Raw genomic sequence first — 26,863 nt, 5'->3', positions numbered from 1 at the left:
TCCATTTTCTACTATTGCCTTATAAACTGCTGTCACCAGTCAGAAACCAGTGATATTTTAAAGAGCAAATAACCCATGTGATCAGTTTTCCTAATCAAGTTTTACATACATTTACTGCAAAATGTCAATATTTACCAAGATTTAATAGCATAAAGTAACTAAACATGACCCATGAGAGTAATCTTTGTGAACTGAAAATATGTATTTTTAAATTTTAAAAAATCTCACAAAAGCACAATGAGGAAACTGGCACATAGTTACTGTTCGATAAACAGATCCCTTACCCTACATACTATCCACTAGAAATTGAAAATTTGAATATGATTGTTTGGTATGATTCAATTTGTATTTAGGTATAAGGTTACATATTTAAGTGTTTAGCATCCAACCAAATCTCAATTTTATATATGCACTTAAAATCTGATATCTTGTTATGGGCAGTATAAAGAACTGCCTCTGTTTTATTTAAGCCAACAATATTTGTCTGTATATACGCTTATAAATACAGGTTTTCTTTTATTATTGGTATTAGGCATGTTATGTGATTGGATATCTAAAACATGCTTGGTACAGTAATGAATTGCACAATAATATAGCTCTCTGAAATTAAGCGCAAACAATCTTTTATATGAAAAAGTGCAAATGTGTTTTTTGTGTGTTTTACTGACACATTAATAGCAGGGTCTGAAGATGTTACAAATAATTCTGTCTTGCCGCTGATACAATCTTGTAACTAATAGACTGGCTGAGATTACCCATCATTTACAAGAAGGTGCCATCTGCTGAGCAAAAGTGTAATAAGCAAGCAATTTCAATTATATGTGAAATCTTTTTCTTTCTTTATTGATTTTCTCTGTCGTTTTCCTAAAGCCCCGAAGCAATCCACACTAGTTTGGCAAGTGAACAGAACAGCCGTGTCTCCAGTGACCCCAATATCAATTTTGCTTTTTATTTTACCCTCTCTTAAGGCTATGGGCCTAATAGACTACGTCAAGCAAGAGAAGGAAAACTACTATATACATCCAAAGCAACTGACTAGAAATGGCAGGCTTCTCGTGAGAGCCTAATATAATATTTTCAAAATTGACCTATGCACTTTAAATCAGGGATGGGCATCCTTCAGCACCACAGCACTTAATCAGCTATCGAACAATTCCATGGCAAACACATTAGGCACTGGAAGGATGTAGACCACTAGCTGCTGGCACAAAACTTTTTTACACAAAAGGAAACGTTGTATATTTCTATGTATACTGGTGTTATTAGTGAACAAAAATTTATTTTTCTTGATATGGTTTTCATAATTATATTTTATCATAGCCCTCATATTGAATTTTAGAGGGCACATCTATCTAATTTTAGATAAACCACTACGAAAATTCAATGTATTGACTTTTAATTGCAGGGAGACATTTTGCTTTATAACACCCATTATGTCCAGTATAAAAGAAATACAAAAGTAGACTAATTCTGAATAAATGAGATGACACAGTCAACTGTCCATTCAAAGTAAGAGTGCCTTTCGCAACCCCCCCTCCTCCCTAGTAAGGTGTAGGTACCCATCCACGCTCCCTCCCATCTGCCCATTCCAGGAGTTGGCCCTGATAAGGTTTTAGTGTCTGCGAGTAGCTGGGTGGATGTCATCATGTGTGACATGTGTTTGGGTCTGGCTTTAGCACTGTCACCTGGAGGTGGAATCATTTTCAGAAACCCTGCTTTTTCAGAGAAACAGAGCAGGGCACTGAAAATGAGTGACAGTACCTTGCTGGGGAAAAAGAGCACTGTTATGAGCAAAGTTAGAGTTTAAACTTTACACAGAACAATCAATCGTATGTTTAAATGCATTGACTTGAAACAAAATGTATGTTACATTATGCTTAAGAAAATTGTGCTCAGGGTACACTGATATATAATATAGAAATAGATAATTGAAATGTATACTGGATATAAACACAGTTTAGCAAGCCAGAAGTGCTAACATTACAATATGATCAAAGCAGATTGCAAATAGAAATATCTGGGTTCTAAACCCCATGGGCTGGTTCCTAAGCCTACAGCATATCTTGTTTGTTTTAGAAAGTCAACTATTGCATCTTATTTGTAGTAGGGAAAGAACACTTATAAACAACTTTGAACCTATAGGAATGCAAAATGTTGTTTATAAAATATTAGTGTTGGAATCAATCAAAATATCCTATTTATATATTTATTTCTTTTCCCTAAAGTAGTGGAGTAACCAACATGTAGTTTATGATCTGATAGAACCCAAAACTGTTCTTTTTGTTGCCATCCTTTATTCTGACCATGGATCAAACGGAAAAGCTACTAGTGCATTGTGAAAATCAGTTATACCACTGTGAAATGGGCACAAACAGATCTCAAATGTTTTACTTCCTTCACATGTGTCTAAATGTCAGAGGAATGGGGACTTCATGAACTGTTTTTTTCCACACACAAGATTATTGCTTTACTAAAATTGCACTAGGGGTTAGGTTATGTGCCCAGATGGAAAACTTGCTTTTATGTGATTTTACGCCTGAAAAGCCTCTGCTATATTATGTGTTACCTCGATAAAACTTATATATTCTATTTTTTTTACATTATCAGACTAGAGTATAAAATGTCATTTGTTTTCCTGAGTACTAGTTAGCAAATATCTAAAAGTATTAGGGATATCTTTGGCAATAGAAAGGTCCCACTGTGATTACTAACACAATTATAATATAATATTTTAGAAAATATAGAAAATTGTGCTAAAATACACCAAACATTTGTGTAATTTGTGCCAAATGTGATGACCAAACTTTTACAACAATCAGTATGCTGCTCATCAATATTGTAGACATATATGTTCAGGAACTATCTTGGGATATAGAAATACAAAAAAAAGGAATCTGTTTCTTTACCTGTGTATCATTTAGCTGTTGCTCCAGTTTGCATTTTTGGTTTGTTAACTGCTCTCTGGTCCTGCTGAACCTCTCCTCACATTGCTGCTTCTTCTGGTGAATGTTCCTAAGCTCCTGGTGAAAACAATTGCATATAGGAATTTTTAATCACTATTTTACATGTATATGTAGATGGTACATGTCTACAACACATGGGCATGCACATGTCTACAATACAGCTTTACACAATTAGGTAAACAGAGCCAGCAGGTGAGTCTGAGTTTTAAAAACCTGCATTAGAATGTTGGCTTCTGAATTTATATGGTTGGTACAGAATAAGGCATCTGCCCTTTCTACAATGTTTGTTAACAAGGCTAAATAATTTGTGTGCACATCAGCAATCACTTGGGCAATTGTTATGTTGTACGAACAAAAAGCAAATACAGCATTACTAAAAACACATGTTAAATGGAATCTTTATTGTCTTCTAGAGTTACAGGTGCCACAAGGACAGTGTTTCTCAACCAGGGTTCCTCCAGAGGTTGCTTGGGGGTCTTTGAACAATGAGCAATTTATTCCACTCAGGTGAGATTAACTAACTCTAATGATCTTTTTGGCTATATGTAAAGCCGCATACACATGTGCAATTCTTGTCGTTGGAAAGGATCCTTCACAATCCTTTCCAACGATAAGAACCACACGATGCATGAACGAGTGCTGTACATACAGCTTCGTTCTGCTCCATGGATTAGGATCGCTCATTGTTCATCGTTCGTGGATCCGCCAGGACGGATCCACGGACGATGAACGACGCGGACTGTACACACGCCAGATTTTCCCCCGATATCCAGCCGAAGCGAAAAAAATTTGACGTGTGTACGTAGCTTAAGGATGACATACTACTTATTGGATAGCAATTAAAGAAACAATCTTCCTACAGACCACCATTGTAATATACTGTGAGCTGTTGATATAGAAATTATGGTAGGGGTCACTGAAGACCTGAAAGGTATTTCATGGGTTCCTTTGTGTTTAAAAGGTTGAGAAACATTGCACTAGGATCTGGAGAATCAAACACTTTCATACATGTCAGATGCTTGCACTTTTGTCCTGCCTGCTTTATGATGTTTTGTCCCACCAACAGCTTCGTCACTTGTCTGTTCCTGAACTTAAAAATAATATTAGTATAGTGGTGGGCAGGAAAGTTAAAGTAGCCAGCAAGGAAAGGCAAGCATACCACACACCTGAGAGCATCTGAAGGTAAAGATCCTAGTGGTAGATCCTAATGATCTTAGTGGTACCTGTAATTCCAGATGATAGTGAAGATTGCATTGGGTGGGGCTAATTTACTACAAGAGTTTAGGCTGTTTACTAATCAAAAATAATTATCACTCTGTAAAGGAGAGCTTAGTAAATATGGGGGGAAGTCTGTTTGCAAACATTGCCCAATACAATGCAAGGAAAAAATGATTTTTGTGTTCACAACTGGATAGCTGATGTCAACAGAACTTTGTCTCATTCAATAAACTATGTGAGTTATCCCTTGCAGATTTACAATTCAGTGAACAACCATAATCTACTTTTGTAAATCAACTCCATTGGTGGTAGCAATAGTAAGTACCAAATAAATGTACATTAAAAATAATGCCTTTTGTTTTATTTGTAAAACCACACAACAACAGATCTTAATTTGTCCGTATATATTAAACAAAATATACTTATGTAAAATTGCAAGAATAAAATGTGAAACAACTTAATAACTAAGGCATTTACAAACATATATTTTCTTTGTGTGGTTTAACAATGTATTTAGGAGAGAGGACTAAGAATAAAATGTGATTCAGGAGAGAAAAAAGGTCATAATGAGCCATAATAATAAGTGAAGCATTCATAGAAGGTCTTTGTACAGCTCTGCAATTGCTAATGTAGAAGACTTGGTTCATATGAAAACTAAATCTATATTCAGCATCCAAAAGTTGCAGTGATGGAACCATCAGGGAAACAAAAACAAACGAGAAATAAGTGCAACAAATAGATAGCCTAAACTCAACAAAGTTCTAACCGTAAGTTCTCACAATCCCTACAGTTGTAGCGAGTGCAGAAGTCCGCCCATACTCATAACCATGATTAAAAAAAAGTGGTTTTGAAAGTAAAAGTTCTAAATATTTTACCTCCCATGCTATCTTGTCACTCTCCATACGCCTGTCTTTAAAATTAGGAATGTTTGGTTATTTGAAAACAAAGTAGAAATACGATTCATGGTTGAAGACAGAGATCTATTCCTCACTCCCCACCCCTTTACTCTACAAGACTAATGATGTGATCTTTGTCACTTTTTACTTCTATATTTTACAGGGGGAGGGCCTACTACATTACTCACTGACACCACCACTATGTAGAGCACACAAAGAAAAACTAAATTGCATCCCCTAATGCTTTATGTTTGTCTGATTATATGACTGTAAAATAAAAATAATTTACATGGTTGTGGAAGCAGTGAAGCTGAAGACAAAAGTTTGGATGATTTACTAAAAGTCAGCCAGACCAAGGAACCTGTACTTGCTATTACTTTAATAACTTGGTCATTTTGTGTGGTTTTGAATCTGGAACATTAGATCCTTCAACACACTGCTAGATTATATTCTAATTCCAGTAAGAAACAACACTGAACAATGTCAGCAGATGGGAAGCTCCTTGTCCTGTATCATCACCCTGTCACATGTCATAAGCATCTGCATTGAAATATGACAAGCCCATGAAAAACACTGTCAAAACTACTCAATACAAATGTACACTGTCAGATAAGACCACTAAGTGTACTTCTGATGCCAACTTTAATCTGGAGGTTCAAGTTTACTCTCAAACCAAGGCACACAAAATCCATATGTAAAATCAGTAGACATCCCTGTATACATTTACACGAAAGGGCTGCTTACAGGGTGAGGGCCACAAATAAAACAGTAAATACATAAAATACTTTAAAATAAACCGAGTATTTGTTTTTTATTCTTGAGGGTCTATTTATAAAGCAGTGAATCTGACATTCACTAAAACATTCCCTGATGGAGAATCCCCATGTTTTTCAATGGCAGTATGTTTCAGTAAATGTCAGATTCACTGCTTTATAAATAGACCCCTTTGTAAATTACACCATACTAAATTTTCTGAAGTCTGGGGAAACACTAAAAATTAGTGCAGCCCTCTAAGACTGGAGTTAGACAGTTCTTTTTTGCATTATTCTAGATGTCCTGTTTAATACGACGATCGGGGGCCCATTTATAGGACAAAGTGTTATTATTTGTGCAGAAATATTGGCACTCTTGACATCACCTTATTCATAAATGTAAAAGTCAGGAAATAACAGTCATGTTTATAAATGATCAAGACAATTTATTGTTGATCATAATGATAATACATTAAAGTGCTGATCAGCACGATCAGATCACCTGATAGCACTTTCCAATTTATCAGTTGTTTCATATACCAACATTTTACCAATATATCCTTTTTAAAAAGCAATGATCTTGGCTGCAATTGAAAGTAATGGGCTGCGCACGTTCCAATATGGCGATTGCTTGATCTATTTAAGTGAACTGAGTTTCTGATCACTTATATGTAAATATGGTACAGGGGGCAAAACACTAATCACTACCATACAAAATATGACTTTTATAATATGCCTTTTTTTATAAATGTGGCATTATAAAACTGCTAGTTTAAGTGGAGCATCTGCAATTTACCAGATATTTTTTATGAATCAACTTCCAGCTGTCATGATGGCAAGTATTTGCCATCTCCCGGAAAAAAAACTTTACAAACAGTTACTAAATGTTCATATTATACATAATCATGACATACCTAGAACTGTATACAGAAAGCAACATAATGCCAAACACACTGTAAAATATAATTGGTGTTCACATACACTTAGAGTAGCAGTTTATTCTTGTTTTAAAAAAACTGTTACAAGCAGGATTATAGTGTGTCACAGCCCTATCATCATCACCCTTTTGGACTTTTTGGTCTACATGCAAATGTGGTGAAAAATATAAATAAAGACAGCACACTAAATGCTATCATTACATGCATTATTCACCTACAATTATGAGAATAACATTGTTTTTAATAGTGCTCCTTTTATAGATAACATTATATGTGTGAGTAGAGACAAGCAAATTGGGGAAATCCAAATGAGAATATAAGCTGGTAAAAGATCTTTTAAGGGCATGTTCACGTGCTTTTGTAAGTGTTTTTTACAGCCTACAAATGTTTTCAAAAGCCTTGTAAAAATAGTTTTAATGAAAATGAATGGGACTGTTTTCCGTCCAGGCTATTGCAGGCTTTAGGTTTTTACAAGTGTTTTCAGAAGATTTATTTTCCTATCACATCATCAACTAATGTGCTTTTTTGTTTCACCTCATAGTCATTACAATATCTCAATAGATAGTTTGCTGTAGGCTTAAACTTCTCTTCTTCATTCTCTCCTCAAAATCAAAATACTTTTGATAGGAACAAATGATAGAACACTTCTACTCATCCTAAATATTCTACCAGGGCAAAAATAAAGAAATCCCAGATATTAGGTCCACACTTCTCTCCGCTAGACCAAAATTTATTAACACAAGCAAATGAATAATTTGGAAAGATATCCATTTGCATCGGATTGTAATACATTCAGTCCAGGGGTTAGTAATGCTGTTTGTTTGCATTTGAAAGAACCAAGGTTTGTGATCCCTGGGAGACAACTGTGAGAATAGGACTATGGGAAGGGTTCTTGTGTAGCTGCAAGGAAATTATTACTTTGAACTCTTTTACTTTTTATGTTGCAGAGACAAACATTTTATAAAAACATAAACATTAAAAAACAAAGCAGACCAATAATATTTAAACCAGTAGAAAGGTTTGCATCTGCAGAAGGGGCAGACTGCCATCAGGGTTAATTTTCTAAAATGTGCACATCTCTGCCAATGAGTCTGAAATTTTATGTACAACATGGCACATTACTTGTCTTCTGCACTAATGCAATCCACCTCTTATATGTAGTAGCTTAATCTGACATAATGTGACAGGCGGTTGACACAGTGTCATTAATCCTGTAGCTTGTCTTTTGAGTTTTCCTATTCAAGTGCATAGTTTTGAACCTTTTTTCACTGAACTGCAATTTCCACACTTTTGTCCATTCTGCCACTTCAGCAAATTCAATACCCATTTATTAACTCCATACTTACTTTAGGCCTTGGATGTCAACTTAAAAGCAGTTTCTGCTGTCATCCACACAAATGAGTCTTTCTATACTACGTAATTCATCAATTAAAATAAAAACCTTATAAAATATTTCACACCATTTTTTTTACCTGGAAATGTGTCAACATAAAAGTACTCAAATTATAATGATATAGAATAGCAATGTGCAATCAGATTATGTACAAGTTTTTTTTACAAAAAGAGTAAAAACATGAAAAACTACATAACACAAGGAAACCACACAATAAAAAAAAAAGAAACACGTCATAACTATATCTATCAGTTCATTACAGGGACACTGTCAACAAGAAGGAGTAAAGCTCATGAAGCTAATTGCGCCATGGGGAGCAGGGATATGCTAATGTTCGGAGAACATCACTGCTTCAATTCCTGAGGACATGGCAAGAGAAGTTGCAATGAAAGTTAATATTTCCAGGGAAAAGTCCAGCCCTAAGGAAGGACGACCGTAGATTGACTAAAGGAAATCTGGTACCAACATTTTTTAGAGGGAACTCCACAACCTCTTCACAACTTTCTCTGTTGTGCCCAAAAGTTAAATGGAACAAGGAGACACAACATTCGCATTACCCAGAATAGAGCACTTGAAAGTGTAAGAATAAAGGGCAAAAAGTGGCAAACTTTTTGGAACGTCACACACATTCTCAATGGTGAGGCTCATAATTGCAGACTTAAGTAAGATGTTTCAGGCATGGCCTTCTGAGGTGGCATCTACAACCTTGTAGCAACTATAACTTTTAAGTTTGATCCAAAAAATTCTTAATGATACATTTTAAATCCAAATTACAACAACTCTTGGGAGAAGTGCACTGCAGTATTGGAGTGGAAAGGCCATAGGAGAATATAGAAGTCTCTGTATCTTTCACATCACATCCAACTGATTTTGTCCAAGTAGAACATTTATATGACCATCTAGTGAGAAGCTTACAATCATACAATCAATGTATCTGATTAAATCCTTTAGGCCAATTCTATACATGGGCCAGAATTTTACAGTCTTCTGGGATGACCATGTTTCATAAAACTGGCAGAAAAAATATGTTCTATTCGATACAGTGTGCCATAATACATCTCTGTAGCTGAGTAGGGGAACATGCCACCAAATCACTCAGAGAGTCTATGCCAATATTATTGGGGTGCCAAATAAGCCTTAATGCATTTCTTCAGGACTTCATAGTCCCTATTTGATAACTGCACAGCAACCAAATGCTTGTGTTGAAAAGTTGTATCCCTTTCCAAATGCAAAATCTTCTATGGCACACCCCACATCTTCACAGCTATACCATCAACTTTATCAGCTACTCTTGCTGTGTTCTTACTGACCACATGAAGGGCCACCTAATGAGTAGTCTCCACTGGAGCAATACATGCCTCTGATACAGGTCTAGTAGGCAAGGACTGCAGTAGGACCCAAGGATCAGGGGAGTCTGACAGCGGAGAGGACCTGATCATTCTCTGCTCCAGTTTAGCAACACCTCATGTCTGTCCCTTCCTCTGAGAGTGAATAAACAATGAATAAGATTCTCTCTGTCACTCTATACTGTACAGGAGCTGAACCTGATAACAGATTTTTTTCATTGCTCGCAATTAAAACATTACATTTAATGATGTAATAATGAACCAAGAGCTGTGTGATGTTGTGTATTTTAAATTTGCATAGGGATTAGCTTTTTGTGACAATTAAGCAGGATATATTTTAAAATGAGAACTGTAAACCAGAACAGAATATAAAAACTTTCATCATCTGAGAATGATACCTCTGATTTCCTAGCATGAAATTCTGCTAATTGCCTGATTTCTAATTCAAGGTCAGCAACTGGCCGTTCAATCTCTTCCGCAATCTTCATCAACTCTTCTTTCGTTTTCTTGTTTTCTTTCTCTTTCTGCTTTCTATCAGCCATAAGGGCATTTATTCTTGCCTGAAAATAGAATACAAATTAAAAAGCAGGAAAAAGCTAAAACAAGCATCAAAAAGCTAAAATTTGGTATCAAAAAGGTAAAATTGGTATAAAAGGGGAAACACGTGCAAGGCTTACACAAAAAGGCAGAACTAAGCTGTGCATATATACAAAGTGCAACCTACAGCATCCAGTATACTGTGGGTACATCCGTAAAAGATAAATGCTGATTGGCTGCTAAAGGTTTGAGTACATTTCATGTTCCTTGTTAAATCACTGAAAAGGCCCCTAAAAGCCTAAAATGATTTGCTGATGCAGCCATTAATAAATACATATTGGGGTTTTATTCAGTTTGCCATATCAAGCTAAAGTGGGTTACCTGCATACTCTGACCGACTCTGATTTCCTCAATAACTTGCTTCCTCAAGGAATCCACCAAGTTCTTCAAAAGTAGAACAAAACATGAGCAGAAAGTACAGAATTAAATTTTGGATATTATATACAACACCTAAAAGATCAAGGACCATATAAAAATATGCTTTGATGCTACAACAGAATATATATGTAAAGTATAAAATAACAATTTAAGTTTTAAGTGTCAGTAAAGTGAAAAACAAACAAAAAAATATACTTGTTTTATTGATAGATTCATTCCTTCTGTTGTTGTAAGAATATTGGTCCAGTTAGTCCCCATAAATACCTTATATCCTTTGCAGAGAGGTTTATATTCATAATGCATGGGACTACAATATATCTATCCTGCTATCGTGTGTTACTTCCCACACCTCCTAGATTGTAAGCTCTTCGGGGGAGGGTCCTCTCCTCCTGTGTCACTGTCTGTTTTTGTCTGACATTTGCAACCCCTATTTAATGTACAGTGCTGCGTAATATGTTATAAATCCTGTTTATTAATATTATTATTAATATTATTAATATTATTATTATTATTATTAATAATATTATTAATAATAATAATATTAAAGATAATAACAATAATGCCCTGTTCAAAATATCCTTATTTGTAGCCACCCCTATGTGCTGTACAAGGGTGGGACTACAAGTGTAAACATTCACACCCATGCTACACAATGCAAGGCATCATGGGAGAGGTAGTTTTCTTATTGGCAGGAAGATGACATTGCAGTCACTTTGCTGCCCTCTAGTGTTCAGCCAGAGTTAGTGAAAACCAACAGCACCCTCTATACAGACTGAAAAAAAAATTTAAATGCAAAAACACTTTCTTGTTTAGGAAAAAACATATTTTAAACTATATTTATAAAAATATATTACTCATATATAATTGTGTGCCTGTCACTCTTTATTAATTCTTAATGTGAGGATTGTGACTTTCGATCTCCTTTAAAATAAACCTGTCATAACAGAAATATGAAGGCTGCCTTCCGAACATTCTAGTTAACAGGCTGTTCTACTGGCTCACTGGCTTTTATACTTTCTGATTCACTTACCTGGAAAAATATGCAGATTGGAATGTCAAATAAAAGTCAGAAATCCTGGTCTACATATTCCAGACAGGGCTGGTTTTAAGGAAGGGAAAAAGTCTAGACAATTGCTCAGGGCCCCAGCTGACAAAATGCCAGGGGGTGCAGGAAGCTGAAATGCTGTACATCTTGGGCTCCCCTGCTTATTATTTTCTCATGGCTCTGGTTCCAGATCAGTTACTGAAAGTATCCAAATATGACGATCAGCATGACAACCAGCGTGGCAATCAAGTTCTTGCAGGGGTAAGCCTGCGCAACACAGAATATTGGGGGTGTGACCAACATATCTGGTGGGAGGGGCATAAAGCTGAATTACTAAATAAAACACTAACCTACTCACTGTATGCAAGGCACACAAACACCACAGTCTTTGTACCTACACCTACAAAACTGAATTTAAATATTTTACTCCAAATAAAAGTCTTACAGAAACAAAGCACAAAGGATCACTTTCAATAACTGATAAAATGCACCCAACATGAAAAGGTTTCAGTCTAACTCTGTACAGGATGGAATATAGTTAGGCTATACTATAATACAGCGTACTGCCATAGTTTATAGAATAAAGCTTACTGCCATTTCCGGACTCCAGACATTTTTCGGGGTGAATCTAATATACAGAGGATGTCCATAAAATCACCCAGCAGAATTTCAAAATACATTTATTGGGCTTTCCATAAGAGATAAAGTGGACTCCATCCTCCACCCAGCTGACTAAGTGGACTTTGCTGGCCACTCAGCACACAAAATAGACCGCCCACCCCAGCAGAAAATATAGAGACCACACACACACACACAATGCATCCCCCCAGCAGACAATGTGGATACCCCCATACAATCTAGAAAAACAAAATCCCATGTCCACCCCAGCAGACAATATAGATGTCCTAATCTACCCCAAATGAACAAGACAACTTTGCTAGCCACCAGCAGACAGAATTAAACCCCATTTACCCAGCACACAAAAGACTCCCTAATTCAATCAAGCAGACAAAGAAAATCCCCATCCACCACAGCATACAAAATGAATTCTCTATACAGCCCAGGAGGCAAAATAAACTCCCATATCCCAGACAAAGTGGATCCCCCATCCATCCAGCACACAAATTATACTCAACCCACTGCTTGCCTCATGACTGATGGTTTTTGATGACTTTGATGTTTTCAAGAAGCTATGTACAGCACCCTGTTGACACCTCCCACCACCCATGATCTGCTTGCATTGCATACAAAAGCCCAGAGACCTAATGACTGATTACCGAGTTTGAAATAAGGTATGTTATAAGACTGGAATAATGTTATTTACATATGTTAATATAATGATGACAGAGGGAGGAACCAGGGAAATGCAAAATATAGACAAATTAAATTACTGACCTCACAGATCAATGTGACATGATTTTTTAAATGTGTTAAACAATAAAAGCTATAAAAAGAATAAACAGTTAATTAAAAAAAAAGATTAGTAATTACTGGGAGTTTCCAGCAGTGGGTGTGGATAATAAAGGTCTCACAAAAAACAAAACAGGAAGAACTGAACTATTTACTGGCTGTAGATGAAGTTTTTCATCAACTTATAACCTTTGTTACATCATGTTCAATTGATCTGATGGTGAGACTTGCTGCTGCCAAGTGTAAAAGGACACTGCCATCTTGTGATCATTTTCAATAACAGAAATCATTTTTCAAAACCAGCTTTTCCACCCCTGAAATATTATAAATCCAGCACATATATTCATTACCCAGCTACCAACACAGAGCTCCTTCAGCCATCATAAAGGGGCCATCATTCTTTTAAATACAGTTTGGTTTACTACATTTGTAAGACAGCAAAACTGGGTAAGGATTTTATTAAAAAGCACCTTTAGGCGTCTTTCCTCTGCAGATGACTTGTCCTCCAGTTCAGCCAGTTTGGATTTGGATACTGAATGGGTAACAGACACTCGAGAGAGTTCTTTAGAAATATCGGTTGTCTGTTCTTCATTTTTTATAAGGCTCTTCTGCATTCGTTTAATATCTGCCTCATGTTTACCTCTTGTCTTATAGCTAGTTTAATAAAAGAGAAGGAGTTGAATGAATATAGTTTATTCACTACAATAGGCACACGTGGACTGTATTTGCATGATTATTTTATTAAAAAATTAAGTGAGACATTACAAGAGCTTCTGAGAAGGAATGGAGCCATTTGTGTTGTTCTTTCTAAGAATTACAACTGGCAAACTGGCATACTAGGATTCTAAATGTTTAGAATGATAAAGATTGAGAATGTAAAAAAAAAATCCTGAATGGACAGACATATATATATATAAATCTATATATATGTACATATATATATAACAATAAATATAATAAAGGAAGGATATATATGGACATATATCACCTATATTCTATATATATGTACATATATATATACTGATTAGGAGGACATGGGGCTGGCAGAACTGTTAATGTCTCACCTATATGTTCCACATTTTATTTTCTCCAAAGATAATAAGTTCAATTTTTGAAGCCTATGTCCTACGTCCCCATCTAACTTGGTGGCAAGGACTTTAATCTCACATGAGCACAGTCCTTTAAAATACAGAGATGTATATGAGTATATACGAGATGATGGAAAACTGCTGGAGTTGGATCTATCAAAAAATCTGACCAGATTCAGAAATTCCAAGTCAAAATTTATGTTTTTTCATTTTTCATATTTAGCTGTAATGAACTGTATTATACCTGGTAGGTAATCTGGCTACCAAATGATGATAGTTGTCATAGTCGAGATGCCGGGTTGGCTGAGCCGTACTATACCTGTCAATGACAGGTAAGGAGTTTGGGCTTCCAATGTGGTGATATGAGCATAGAGAAAAGTAGCAGGCATGTTAGTGAATGGGAGAACGATGGAGGGCAAATGTAGGCACGAGAGTAGGATGGATGACTGGGTCAAGGGCCAGAAATAGGAATAGCTGAGGGGATGATGAAAGTTCAGTGCAATGATAAAAGCAGAAGGGGTTTGGCATGTGGTGGGTGTAATAATTAATAATTAATAAAATGATCTTTTTGTAGGATGTGATGTTATATGTGCTGAAGATCAGATAAAAAGGTATATAGGTTTCCAATAACTATTTGAACTTTGCCACATCCCACGAAGACTAAATTGCCAAGTTTAATCCATACAATCAAAGGGACTTTTAAAGAAAATTTTCAGTTTTTTGCCTCTTCCCTTAAAAATTGATTGGATGGATTAAAAATGCTGGGGATCAACCTATGCTCCTTTGTTGTGAACACTCAACACTAAAGCTACGTACACACGTCAGATTTTTATCGCCCGATAATCGGCATCGGCCAATTATCGGGCGAAAATCTGCCGTGTGTACAGTCATATATATATAATATAAATCTATAATTGCCATTACATATCATGACTCAGTCTTTACCCATTTCACTCCAATTTAATATTTTGTCATTTTCACCTACTTATTAAGCAGTCACGCATGCACTGATATAGGCCCAACTATGGGGAGAATCAATTAGACACATTTTGAATTTAAATGTAAAAACTCAGGATTATAAATTATTTATTTAACTGTAAGGTAAGTTGTTGTATTTGATGGACTTATACCTTAAAAAAGCATACAAATAATTTATTGCCAGGGAGTTTATTTTTACATGATAATAATTTAAAAAGAGAATGTACAGTGTTCCTGCCCCAATATTAATGCCAGCTCATGTCATAGTTTATTACATACTGTGGCAGAACTGGCATTAGATCCATATTCACAGTGAAGTATTTAAATTCACAGATTGCACCTGCTAGTTTTCCAGATTGTTAGTCAAAGCCTGTATGGACCAGTACAAGCTAAAACAGCTAAAACTATATTTGAAGACATTTCTTGACCATTTTATATTTCCCTGGAAAAAAGAGGCTGAACAAAGTGCATATTGAATGGTTGACACATGCAAACGTGACTTTGTTTGCATAGTAAGCAAAGGCTGCACTACACATTTTCAGGCTGAATTATGCCATGTTGCATTCGGTCATGAAAACAAAAAGATACTTTGGATTAACTAATAACAAAACAAGTTCATCCAGAAACAATGCCATTGACATGCAATGCCAATAACAAGCAAAAATAAAAAAACAAACAGAACATTTATGCAAGACCTACATGCACCCTTAAGTAGAAGCCTATACAATGTCAAAGTACAAAGCTACTCATACTAGCAAGAAAATTGAAGAAAGAATAAAGGTGGAGAATATTTGGCAATAAATAAACAGCTACTTAACCTGTTTGAGATCCTTACTGACAGATCTTCATTCTCGAGAGTGAGGGTCTTGTTTTCATATTCCAAATCCCTTAATGCATGCAGCTTATTATGAAGCAGTTGTTCCAAATGTGTTAACTGAGACTGAATATCACATTCCTTTAAAAGAAACAAGATGTTGATAGCGGCTTTCCGTGAAACATCTATTAAGCAACTTAATTATGTATTACTTTCATAAACATTTAATCCTAAATTGGCTTAAGTCTTTGCAGCTTAGGTAAGAAATGGGAAGGTTTATAACCTCAGTTAGGTTTGGACAGCTGTTTTTGTCCCTATTGGAGAAAAAACCCTTGCCTTCCTGCCCTGCTTACATTGGTCATTGATACACAGAATCTTTGTAAAGAAAATGTACAAATGTAAATAAGTTTCTCAATACACATAATATTATTCTTTTTTTTTTTTTTTTTAAATCCCACAGGAAAGGATAAAAACCAGCAGCTCTGTCTGTAGTATTCTCCTCCTCTCAGACACCGTCCCTTGCAGAATTTCCTTTCTACCACTACATGCCCCCAGTCTTCTTGGCAGAAAAACACGGAATAGTCTTCATTATACCAGAAAGGTTGGGGGTAACGCATGAGTGAGGGGCACTGTAGACTACAGTGTCTTGCACATTAATATGTTGATCCAGCATCAACACCGCCTACTGCATAGGCTGAGGACCAACTAGGTGAGGACTGATTGGCTACAGAAAGGGGCAAAACTAGGCTTTTACCAAATTCATTAGTTAACAAATACTGTATATATGTATAATATGTGTATTCTAATTTGACAATATGTGCACTGACTTTCTTACAACATCAGTAAGTTTTATTTAAAAGTGTAAAATTGGCAACAGCAGCCAATCAGAAAAAATTATACACTGAGCATGACAAGAAAAACATATTTTTGACTAGTTACTATACATTTTTACCAAAGTATAATGATGTAAAGTAAATAAACTCTGTAGTATTGAATTACCATTTCCTTTGCTTCTTTCGAAACCCTATCATATAAATTTGTAAGGTGTTTGTTTTTCTTTTCTTGATCATCAAGTTCATATTTTATGTCAGTTTCCTAAAAAGCAGAAAAAAAATCTACAGTTTACTTATAATACAACATACAATATATAGGTAATAGAATCATTTTGTTACTGTTCTTAGTACTCCTGGTGTTGGGGTGATATTGCTGCTAAACTGCTCCTAAATTTGGAAGAATGCTGTCACCCTCGTAGGTTGGGCCTCCTTGCACTACAGCGAACCCTGAAATAAATGAAAGTCTGCTCCAAAAGTCCTGAACTACCAACATGCAGAATTCTTTTGGAGGGTTTACTCTTGCCAAACTGTTAAGAACTACTCTCCCATATACACATAATAAAAATTAATACTTTTGTTCCAAGGCAAAAACTGGGAGAGCAAATTACTCTCCTTGAGATTGCACAGGAAGTGAGCACTGGACACAGAACAGCTCCGAAAGTCTTACATGATCAACATGTTTTGTTGCTCTTATCAAACTTAATCAAACATATTTAACAAAACGCATTTGACAATATATTAACCAGACCAAAGGGGAGCTGAAAAAGTTATTGAGATTTACATACACTTACAAGATGTCTAAGCATAAGAAATGCAATATATTAAAGCTTATTAGCCTATGGCTACATCAGTTTTATTTTTTATGGCACAATTTTTGCAATCATGCAATCACACAAAATAAAACCCGTTATACTGACACACTCCGAATGCACCCCATTGAATTTGGTAAAAAAAGGTAGCTTTATTCTCCTCTATACTACTAGACCCTGTCTTCCGTATTAATGGAGACAGGTAAGTGTTTGTTATCCAAGTCGGTAGAACAGCCTAGTTGTCACGTTAAGACTGGAAGTGTGTTACTAGTTAAATCCTAAGAAAAGCATTAAAGAAAATAGAAAAAGAATTGAATGCATCTAGGACATCTATGGACTGCATATATTAGACGTTGTTTTAGGGGTTTAGATATACTTTAATTGGGTTGATTTAAGGTAAGTGAATATTCTGTTTTTTTATAGTTATATAACCCCATTGACTGACATCTAAGGTTAACTGTTCAGTGTTAAGTGTAACCCAATAATTCCTAGGCATATACCCATTGTTCTATGAGGTTAGATGTATTACAAGAAGCACAAGATTCCTATGTTTAGAAAGTGCAGTTTTGTGTAACTCAGCTGAAAAGTTATTTTTTCCCTAGTAAAGCGTTTAAAAGGTCCACTGTGAAGTGGAAATGATTGCTTACTGGACTTAATGCCTCTTGTTCTGTGCCCTAATTTAAATGAGTTCTTAGTCACAGAAGATGCTGTGGCTGCTTTTTATCCTTCACAGCCAGATGATATAAAACATAAGCCGATCAGTTGAAACTTCCATCTCCCCTTATTAAGGCACTAAACACGTCTTGGGTTAGTGAAATTGCTTTCAACCTTACACTTATCATATGTTCTTCAACATATGCATTATCTAGCAGTTTAGCCAAATACGCTAACACAAACAAAAGCAAAGCTGTACATTGGAGTAAATTGTACATTACTACTTAACTGACTTAAGAAGCATTATTTACACTTCTTAATGGAAACACAAACATGAGTCTCCTGTTAAATAATACAATGTTCTTTTTCCCTTTATTTTAATAAAGATATCCATGGGGGAGCTTAGGCATCCAATAACTACCTAATAAATATAAAGCAGTCTGGAGTAACTCTTTGATACTAAATACATTGTGGACATAAATATTTGCAGTCAAGAACTTCAGACTTTGTGTTTTGGAAAAAAAGATAAGAACAGAATGGACCTAAATTATTAATGCTCTCCAAGACTAGAGACTATCATGGGAGAACCTAGGTGATCGAGGAAACCTAGAATGGATCTGGAGCAGAATTGAAAACATTTGCCAATGTACATTTTTATGCCCAGGTACAATTTACTATTCTGCATTGTGTGACACCCTAAGACTAGCTAGTAATATTTGAAATCAAAGCAAGGTTGACCTTCAGGAGAATAGAGTCTGTGTAATTTATGCAATATTATTTTACTAAACAGGTCTGGTTTAATGGGCTTAATTTACAAAAGGTTATGTATGTACTCCAATGTATAAATCATGTGGGAACAAGTAAATCGTATGCTTACTCACTATGTATATTGCAGACAGACTACACAACAGTCTACATAAGTGAAAGTTCTAACAAGTATTGTACTCTACAAAAAACTAACTCTAGTGTCTAAATGTACACTGCTTAAGTCATGAGGTGCCGTAAACAAGAATATTATTTTCTGCAATGTTTTGTTTATACTGTTGTTAGCTATTAAAATTAATGGATAATATTTAGGAATAAACCACATCGGTCCAACAAACAAAAACCCTTACTTGAAAGAAGCCTTAGTGAACTTTACACGTAGGGGCTATATGAGAACAAGTTGAAGGACTAATCGTAAAAGAAGATTTCATACCCTGGTGCCATTAAATAGTTTTTCCAATACCAATAGATTTCCAATACATGTACATATGTGTCCATATTCCCTAAATCAGAGGCAGTTTTTTCTTTTCTTTTTTTTTAACATGCTACATATGCATTTTACCACTCAAGCAAGCAGCCCCATTATTACTATAATATTATTTTTTCATATACAAACTCTTCAGGTGCACATTTCATTGTGCATGTCAGGCATGGGGAGACGTGGCCTCTAGGGGGCGCTGCGTCTTGTACAGGAGTGGTGTGAGCCATGAGAGGGGACAAGGCTCAGAGTCTAAGCAGTACCCAGGTCTTCTACAGAGCCTCTAGTGGTGAGGATGTTGAGCGGCTGGTTACTGCCAGGTTGTGGTCCTTGGGCACACCAAGGTAGGCAGCATGATGCACGGTAACAAATCACAAGACAAGAGAATTGTCAAGGAAGGCCAGGGTCGAGGCAGGCAGCAAGCAAGAAAGGTCAGGGACAAGCCAGGGGTCAAGAACTATAAATACAGGAATTGGACACCAGTGACACAGGCCCACTGCAAACACAGGAAGTGACAGGTAGCACAGGTGACAAGGGAGACACAGGGATTACTGCAGACACAAGGGATTAGCGGAACAGCACAAGGGAACAGGCAGGGAAACACCAGACTGGGCAATAAGGGGTTAGCACAGGAGCTGGAAAGGGACAGCACTGAATTAAACAGCAGGTATAGAGGAAATGCTCAGCAGAGCTAGAGGGCTTGGCACTATTAAAGACACATTGTACAAATGCAGTGCTGTGTCTCAGCAAGTTCAATAGCCAGGGAGAGCAAGCACGCCCAGGGTCAATACTGCCTGCATGCACAGGAGAGAGGCACCTGCACTTTAGCGAGGAAGAGGTAAGTGTGACAGTGCAACTTGTATAAACAAAAGAAAAGCAGCATTATTTTGACTTTTAACATGCATATTATACTAGAAGCAAACCATACAGATTAAACATTATTGTATTTTTGGCTAGATGAGTTCAGGCATCAAGGCCACTGGATATTAATATATCCACGCACATGATGGCCCACAATAAACAGGATTTAAAACCTATTTTAAAATCATGAGCGATTAAGGCAATTTATCTCTCTAGAACAATTATTTTCAATGTAATTTTTAATGGGACTCCCATACATCAGCAAATAGTTGAATAAGTAAAGTATCTTTATAAAGTAAAGATTCACTTCTAGAAGATGATGTGTTGGAAGCAATACAAATGGGCAAGCATAATTGATCTGAGTGACTTTGACAAAGGCAACATGTTCTCCCCATGATTGTGCGGGTTTCTTCTGGGCACTCTGGTTTCTACCCACATCCTAAAAACATACTGGAGGTGTTTTGCTCTTCCCCATAAAATGTCAGACAATTGATGACTTATGACTGATGTTGGTATATTAAATTGTGAACCCCTCTGAGAGACAGTTAGTGACAAGGCTATGGATTTTGTAAAACACTATGTAATACTAGTAAACCCCCGATTCTCAAAAAAAACGTAAATCCAAGAATGGCAATGACTTGCAATCATGGAGGGTGGAGCGTCCTGGGAAAGTTTTCACTTAATTAAATAAATATATTTGTAACGACAATGGCACTGGGGAGTGGAGTAGAGCACACTGACTGAAACTGTCACCTGCTGTTTTGTTTTGGCACGTTTACATGTCACAATGACAACTGTTTCAGTGGCGGTGGCATGCGCGCTTAGGCGTGGCGGTTGTGGTGTGCGCGCGCATGTTGGGTCCGTGCATAATTACATCCCTTGTTTAGTATATAGGATGTTGGCACTATATAAATACAAGCATTGTCTTTCATTGTCACTGAGAAAAAAATGATAGAAAATCCAACTAATGAATTCTAAATCAGTGAATCTGTTATGGGAGCAACGGAGTAGGAGGGGAACTCTTCTAACTGATTTCCTGTAATTTACAGTTGGAACTGAAGGATTACAGGAAGGAAGCCTTTACAACTGTGAAAGACCGAAGGTAAGGCTGGAACTTCAAGATTTTACAAGGTGAAAGAGAAGGTAGCTCACATGTTATCTTGTGTCCATATAAATACTAATTAAGATTCTACAACTGTTTCGAAAAATTACTTCTAAAATTCTGCACTGTAGTCAAAATTGATAATGTAGTAAATATATACCAAGAATCTTGTGCAGTACAGCAAAAAGTTTTGGAAATGAAAGTGTTAAGAGATGATGTGAGAAGATGACAGATTTAGGTTATTAGTATATCAGAGAACACATTTCTCCTACCATGATTAGCAATTTTAACTTTAACTAGGAATTATTCTTCCATGTTTACATTTCCATATGAGTTTTTTTAAACATAAACTAAGGATGACTGGAAAAGTCAAACAAGAACTTTTTGGTACTTTGCCATAAACCCTTAAAACTGCATTAATATAAATGTTCTTCAACTAGAACACTATCCACCATATGATGGGAGGACAAACTAAATTAACCATGGGTCTTTTCCTTTACAAAGTTAATGTTATTTCAACAAGTCTGTAGAAATGCAGAACAGAATTTATATTTATTTACAGCTAATATGAAATTATCAATCCAAAACTCAAATTTAATGCTTGAAAGGAAGTTAATTCCGTTGAGCTATGCACTTAAATTAGTAGTCTGCAGTCATTCTGATTCCCACTTTCACAACAGACTGCAGGGCTGAATTTACATGAAACATTTCACACTTAGACAATATCACGGCAACAAACGGGACCTTAGACAAAGTGTATACTGGATACACACAGTTTTTTTTTTTTTTAGTCCCAAATGTAAAGGGTATAATCATGATAAAGTATGCTCTGGGATCTCTGTAAGTGGCCCAAATAATACAGAGCCATGGAGCTATTATTAAACATAAAGGAACATGCTTAATAAACTTAACAGGGTTTATATTTCTATGTATAATATCACAAGAGGGCTTTAGCTGAATACTGCATGTATGCTCTCTTAACCCCCCTAGTATTCGAATTCTGTCAGTTTTTTTTGCATAGAAATTTTTGTTTATATTGAGGGCCTGTAATTCTTAGGATTAACTCCCAGGTATGATAATTATATTTATTTATTATATTAAAATCATAAATTATGGGGGCGTGGCTTGATGGCGGCAGAGTAGGACGCTGGTCTCCTAGCTCCGTATCCCGCCCGGGGGTTTTCTGCATGTGTAAGCGCTCCGGCGCCTTTCTTTCTGCTCTTATGGGGCCAAAAGTGAAGAGGGGCACAGAAGGGACGCCCCGGAGGGGGAGATCCCTCCACCGAAGGCTTCCCAGGCTTCTTCCCCGCGGGAGGCCACGGGGACCGCAACAAGGACGCAAAGCCAGGGGCTAGATTTTTGCCGGCATCCAAGAAGCAGGCACCGTCGGCGCGGTGCTCCCTCCAAAAGCCCGGATTGCAGCAAGATGCACCTGAACCTGGTCCAGAGGCCTCCTCTACCTTTTTACAAGAGATACATCCTGACTCTCCCATTACTAGCCCCTGCATGATGCCCTCTTTAGAGGCCTCCTTAAGCCATAGCCCGGCTAGTAATGATTCTGAAGAGGAATAGGATTGGAAAGCCCACCTACGTGCCTTGCCCACCAAGAAAGATGTCCAACACAGTATAGGGCGCCTGGAAGCAAGCTGCAAGACGGAGTTCCACGCCATACGTGAGTCCGTTCAACAAGTTACTAATGCCACCACAGCTCTACAGACCCAATGCGATGATCTTTCTTCACAAGTAGTTTCCCATGCGGCTATTTTAGACCGCCATGAGATGCAGATTAATATGTTGTATCTACTGCATGATGACGCTGAAAACCGCAACAGGCAGAATAACATCCGTATACGAGGCTTACCTGAAACCATACCGAATTCAGAATTGCCTGTAGCTGCCTATTCCATATTCGCTAAGCTCCTTGCTATCCCATCTGATGTCGATATAGAGATAGATCGGATACATAGGACACTGGGCCGGCGCAGCGTAGATCCGCAACGCCCTAGAGATGTTATCTGTCGGATTCACTTTTACAGAACCAAGGAAGATATCATGAAAAAAGCCAGAGAATCTCCGACTATTGAATATGCCGGGGCTCAGATACAATTGCTGCCTGATCTCTCTAAACATACCTTGGATCTTCGCAGGGCTCTTAAACCGCTTTTGACGGTTCTTCGTGAACGGAACATTCCATATAGATGGGGATTTCCCTTCCATCTCATCATCAGATCTGGAGGCAGAACCCTTGTTTTTCGTGACCCTTCTGACTTGCCTCATATTGTGCAGAATCTGCGTCTTCCCGACATCATATTACCTGAATGGCCTACTGCGACCTCACTCCTCATTAGCAAACCAACGCCATCGCACGCTACCTCACGACATCCGTCTGATAATCCTCCAAGCACCTCAGCGGGTTATGCTTCTTCCACTCCTCCTCCCACGACCTAGTTAACTGAACCGGCATCGCCGAAATCCTTGTTGGATACAAGACATCACTGGATTACTACTATCATCACCTACCGTGCCCGGTCGGGAGATAAGTATGACTTTCCATGGAATTATATGTTCCCGTGTTGCCGAGCCTTGTTGCATTGCATTTGACTCTGTGCAAGTAGTTCTTCCCTAACGGTGGGACTTTCCATGTTCTGGTAGCTATGCTGAGCGTTATGTATCTAGCGTTTATGCCGATGTTTATACTGTTAGCTGACCTGCTCTTCTTGAGTGTCCTTTAGATCCTGTGCTTGACTTGTTAATTTTGTTTAGGGCCCGCCGGGGGATGCGCGGACTATACTGTTCTCGCATCCCCGGAGGGCTCTATTATGAGCCCTGGGATGTTATATCCTGGTTCCCTTGGTCTATCTTGGCAGGAATTCAGTGTAATGTTTATTTTATGTTGCTGTCTTTTGATATGTGCCCTACGCCTTAGGTGTCTTAATTTTGGGACTGTTTAGTGCTATGGTTTTGCGGGTTCCCCCGGGTGGGACTCGTATGTTTGTTTCTGATAAGTTTGCTTGCCTCCCCCGCCGCTTGCAAACACTTCCCCACATAGGCCTGCTGCCCTCTTGGGCAGCGACTTGGGACCTTTAGGGTCCCGCTTTAGATTTTTCACCCCACGGTCGAGGTTTTAGCCCGCCTCGCCCGTCTGGTGCCCCCTCCCGTGCCCCCCTTCCCCTAATGTCCTCGGTACATACCCCAGCAAATGTTTTGAAAATTCGTACCCTTAATGCGAAGGGTCTTAATAGCCCGAACAAACGCTCTCAATTGTTATATGCCCAACACAAAGCTCGGGTGAAGTCGGGTGACTCCTCCAGGAGACCCACTTTCACTCCACTAGACTTCCCTCTCTCCGCAATCGATATTACCCCTTGTGGTACCATAGTTCCAATCCTGAGTCTAGAACTAAGGGAGTTTCTATAGCTTTTCATAAATCGCTACCAGTACAGATTCTGGACTCTCGCTCTGATTCTCAGGGCAGGTATCTGTTTTTAAAAATTTCCCTCTGGGATAAGAAATTTACATTGGCTTCTTTTTATGCTCCCAATCACCAACCCACAGCAGCCCTTTCTCAATATTTGGAGTTACTGAAAGGGTTTGCCGAGGGATTTATTATTGTGGGTGGGGATTTTAATTGTGTTTTGGATCCCCGCATAGATACCTCATCTGGGAAAACCACGATCTCATATTCCAAATTGAACTCCCTTCGTTCTAAATTGCATGATTTTAGAATAATGGATATGTGGCGCATCTTGCACCCCACCACCAAAGATTATACCTTTTTTTCCCACCCGCACAATATGTATTCCCACATTGACTATGTCCTGGTGAGCCATTCCATACTAGATTGGTGTCCTAATGCTTCTATAGAGTCCTGCCCCTGGTCCGACCACTCTTCAGTGTCCCTCTCATTTCAGATTCCCCATCTGGGCCCTAGAGCATGGACATGGAGATGTAATGATTCTTTGTTCAAAGACTCTCTCTGTGCAAAGGTGGTTCTTGATGCGATAACCAATTTTATTGGAGATCACGCCTTGGACACCACTCCCCTTCCTATGCAATGGGAGGCTATGAAGGAGGTAGTTCGAGGGGTTCTAATACAACAAGGCTCTAGGCTTAAAAAGATTAGAGCACAGGATATAGCTTGCACATCCGATAAAATCCGTTCTCTGGAACGCCTGCATAAACAAAACATGGCCCCTGCAGTTTTTTTAGAATTGACTGCTGCTAGAACCCATCTCTTGAAACTATACGACTTGGCTCACCAACGCCACAGGGATAGTTTCCGTAAATTGATTTATCAATATGGGGATAAATGTGGCAGACTGCTGGCAAGGGGTCTTCACCCACGCACGTCCACCACATATATCCCATCCATACACACTTCTGACGGCAGGCTGACATCTATCCCCAAGGAGATCCTGCAAACCTTTTTTGAATATTATGCAGAGCTCTATCAACTACACCCTACTCCAGCCACCCCTTCCTCTTTACAGGAATATTTAAATAAAACAGCTTTTCCACCTTTAAATTCTGAGGTGATTTCTAAATTGGAATCTCCGTTTACGGAGGAGGAGGTATCTGCTGCCCTGCAGGCCACCCCGACCGGAAAAAGCCAGGGTCCAGATAGATTTACTCCACGATTCTATAAGCTCCACGCTTCTAATCTTGTCCCCTTTATGACCAAAGTGTTTTCTTCCGTTTCTGCTGATACGCCGTTCCCTTCCCAAAGTTTGGAAGCACATATTACAGTTCTCCCCAAGCCTGGCAAAGACCATACGGTTTGCTCTAATTATAGACCTATATCATTGATTAATGTGGATGCAAAAATTTTTTCCAAATTGATTGCCAATAGGTTGTCCCCACACATGCCATCATTGATCCATAAGGATCAAACTGGGTTTATTTATGGAAGGGAAGCCAGGGATAATACTATTAAGACTCCCCCTTCTCCCCTGGGCTGATTTGTTATATATGTCTGTCTTTGTTTTTATTTTATTTGTTGCTTAAGAGTTTTGGTTTACACCCTGTGCTATATGCTTCCGCCAGCAGATATGTAGCTGTTGTTGTACAGGTCTAACATGTGTTATATAATTCTTTAGACCTGCTATGTTTTCCTTTTTTGTCATATTTTTTGGGCATGCGCAGCTCCCTGGTATTATTATCTGTCTGTTAATTCGAAGCCTACAATGTTATGCTTGTTTTGATGTATGTGTTATATATTTGATACTTTTTTTTTTTTTTTCTGAAAACTTAATAAAACTGATTGAAACAAAAAATCATAAATTATAATTTAATAAATAATTATAAATAGTAATTTTAAAAAATAATGAAAAAATAGACCACAACAATGTAATTTATCTAAAAAAAATTTAATTAAAAAAAAAAGTTATCAAAAAATTTCAACAGGTCAGATCAAGGTCAGGGATAATAGTGGGCAAAATGTAAATCAGGGCACTGGGCAATGATGTTTGGTGCACTAAAATATGTACTTTTATTTATATTATATAATGTGTAGTGTTTTTTTACTGTAAAAAACATTTAAAAACAG

The 26,863-nt window shown here is 37.5% G+C and overlaps 1 protein-coding gene across 2 annotated transcripts in view; it reads right to left on the bottom strand.

The window, feature by feature from the left end:
- CCDC178 (coiled-coil domain containing 178) overlaps positions 1–26,863 on the bottom strand; it is a 152,921-nt gene that overhangs the window by 100,634 nt on the left and 25,424 nt on the right. For both annotated transcript variants that reach the window (XM_072411269.1, XM_072411270.1), the window contains 6 exons: positions 16,816–16,911; positions 15,821–15,957; positions 13,407–13,590; positions 10,425–10,487; positions 9,905–10,066; positions 2,907–3,020 (listed from right to left, as the gene is read on the bottom strand). In XM_072411269.1, the coding sequence (XP_072267370.1) occupies positions 2,907–3,020; positions 9,905–10,066; positions 10,425–10,487; positions 13,407–13,590; positions 15,821–15,957; positions 16,816–16,911 (756 nt within the window). The remainder of the gene's footprint in view (positions 1–2,906; positions 3,021–9,904; positions 10,067–10,424; positions 10,488–13,406; positions 13,591–15,820; positions 15,958–16,815; positions 16,912–26,863) is intronic.

This window comes from Pyxicephalus adspersus, chromosome 5, assembly GCF_032062135.1.
Source record: "Pyxicephalus adspersus chromosome 5, UCB_Pads_2.0, whole genome shotgun sequence".
Lineage (NCBI taxonomy): Eukaryota > Metazoa > Chordata > Amphibia > Anura > Pyxicephalidae > Pyxicephalus > Pyxicephalus adspersus.
Note: the sequence above shows the minus strand (reverse complement) of the source record. Positions and strands in the feature narration are given on the sequence as shown.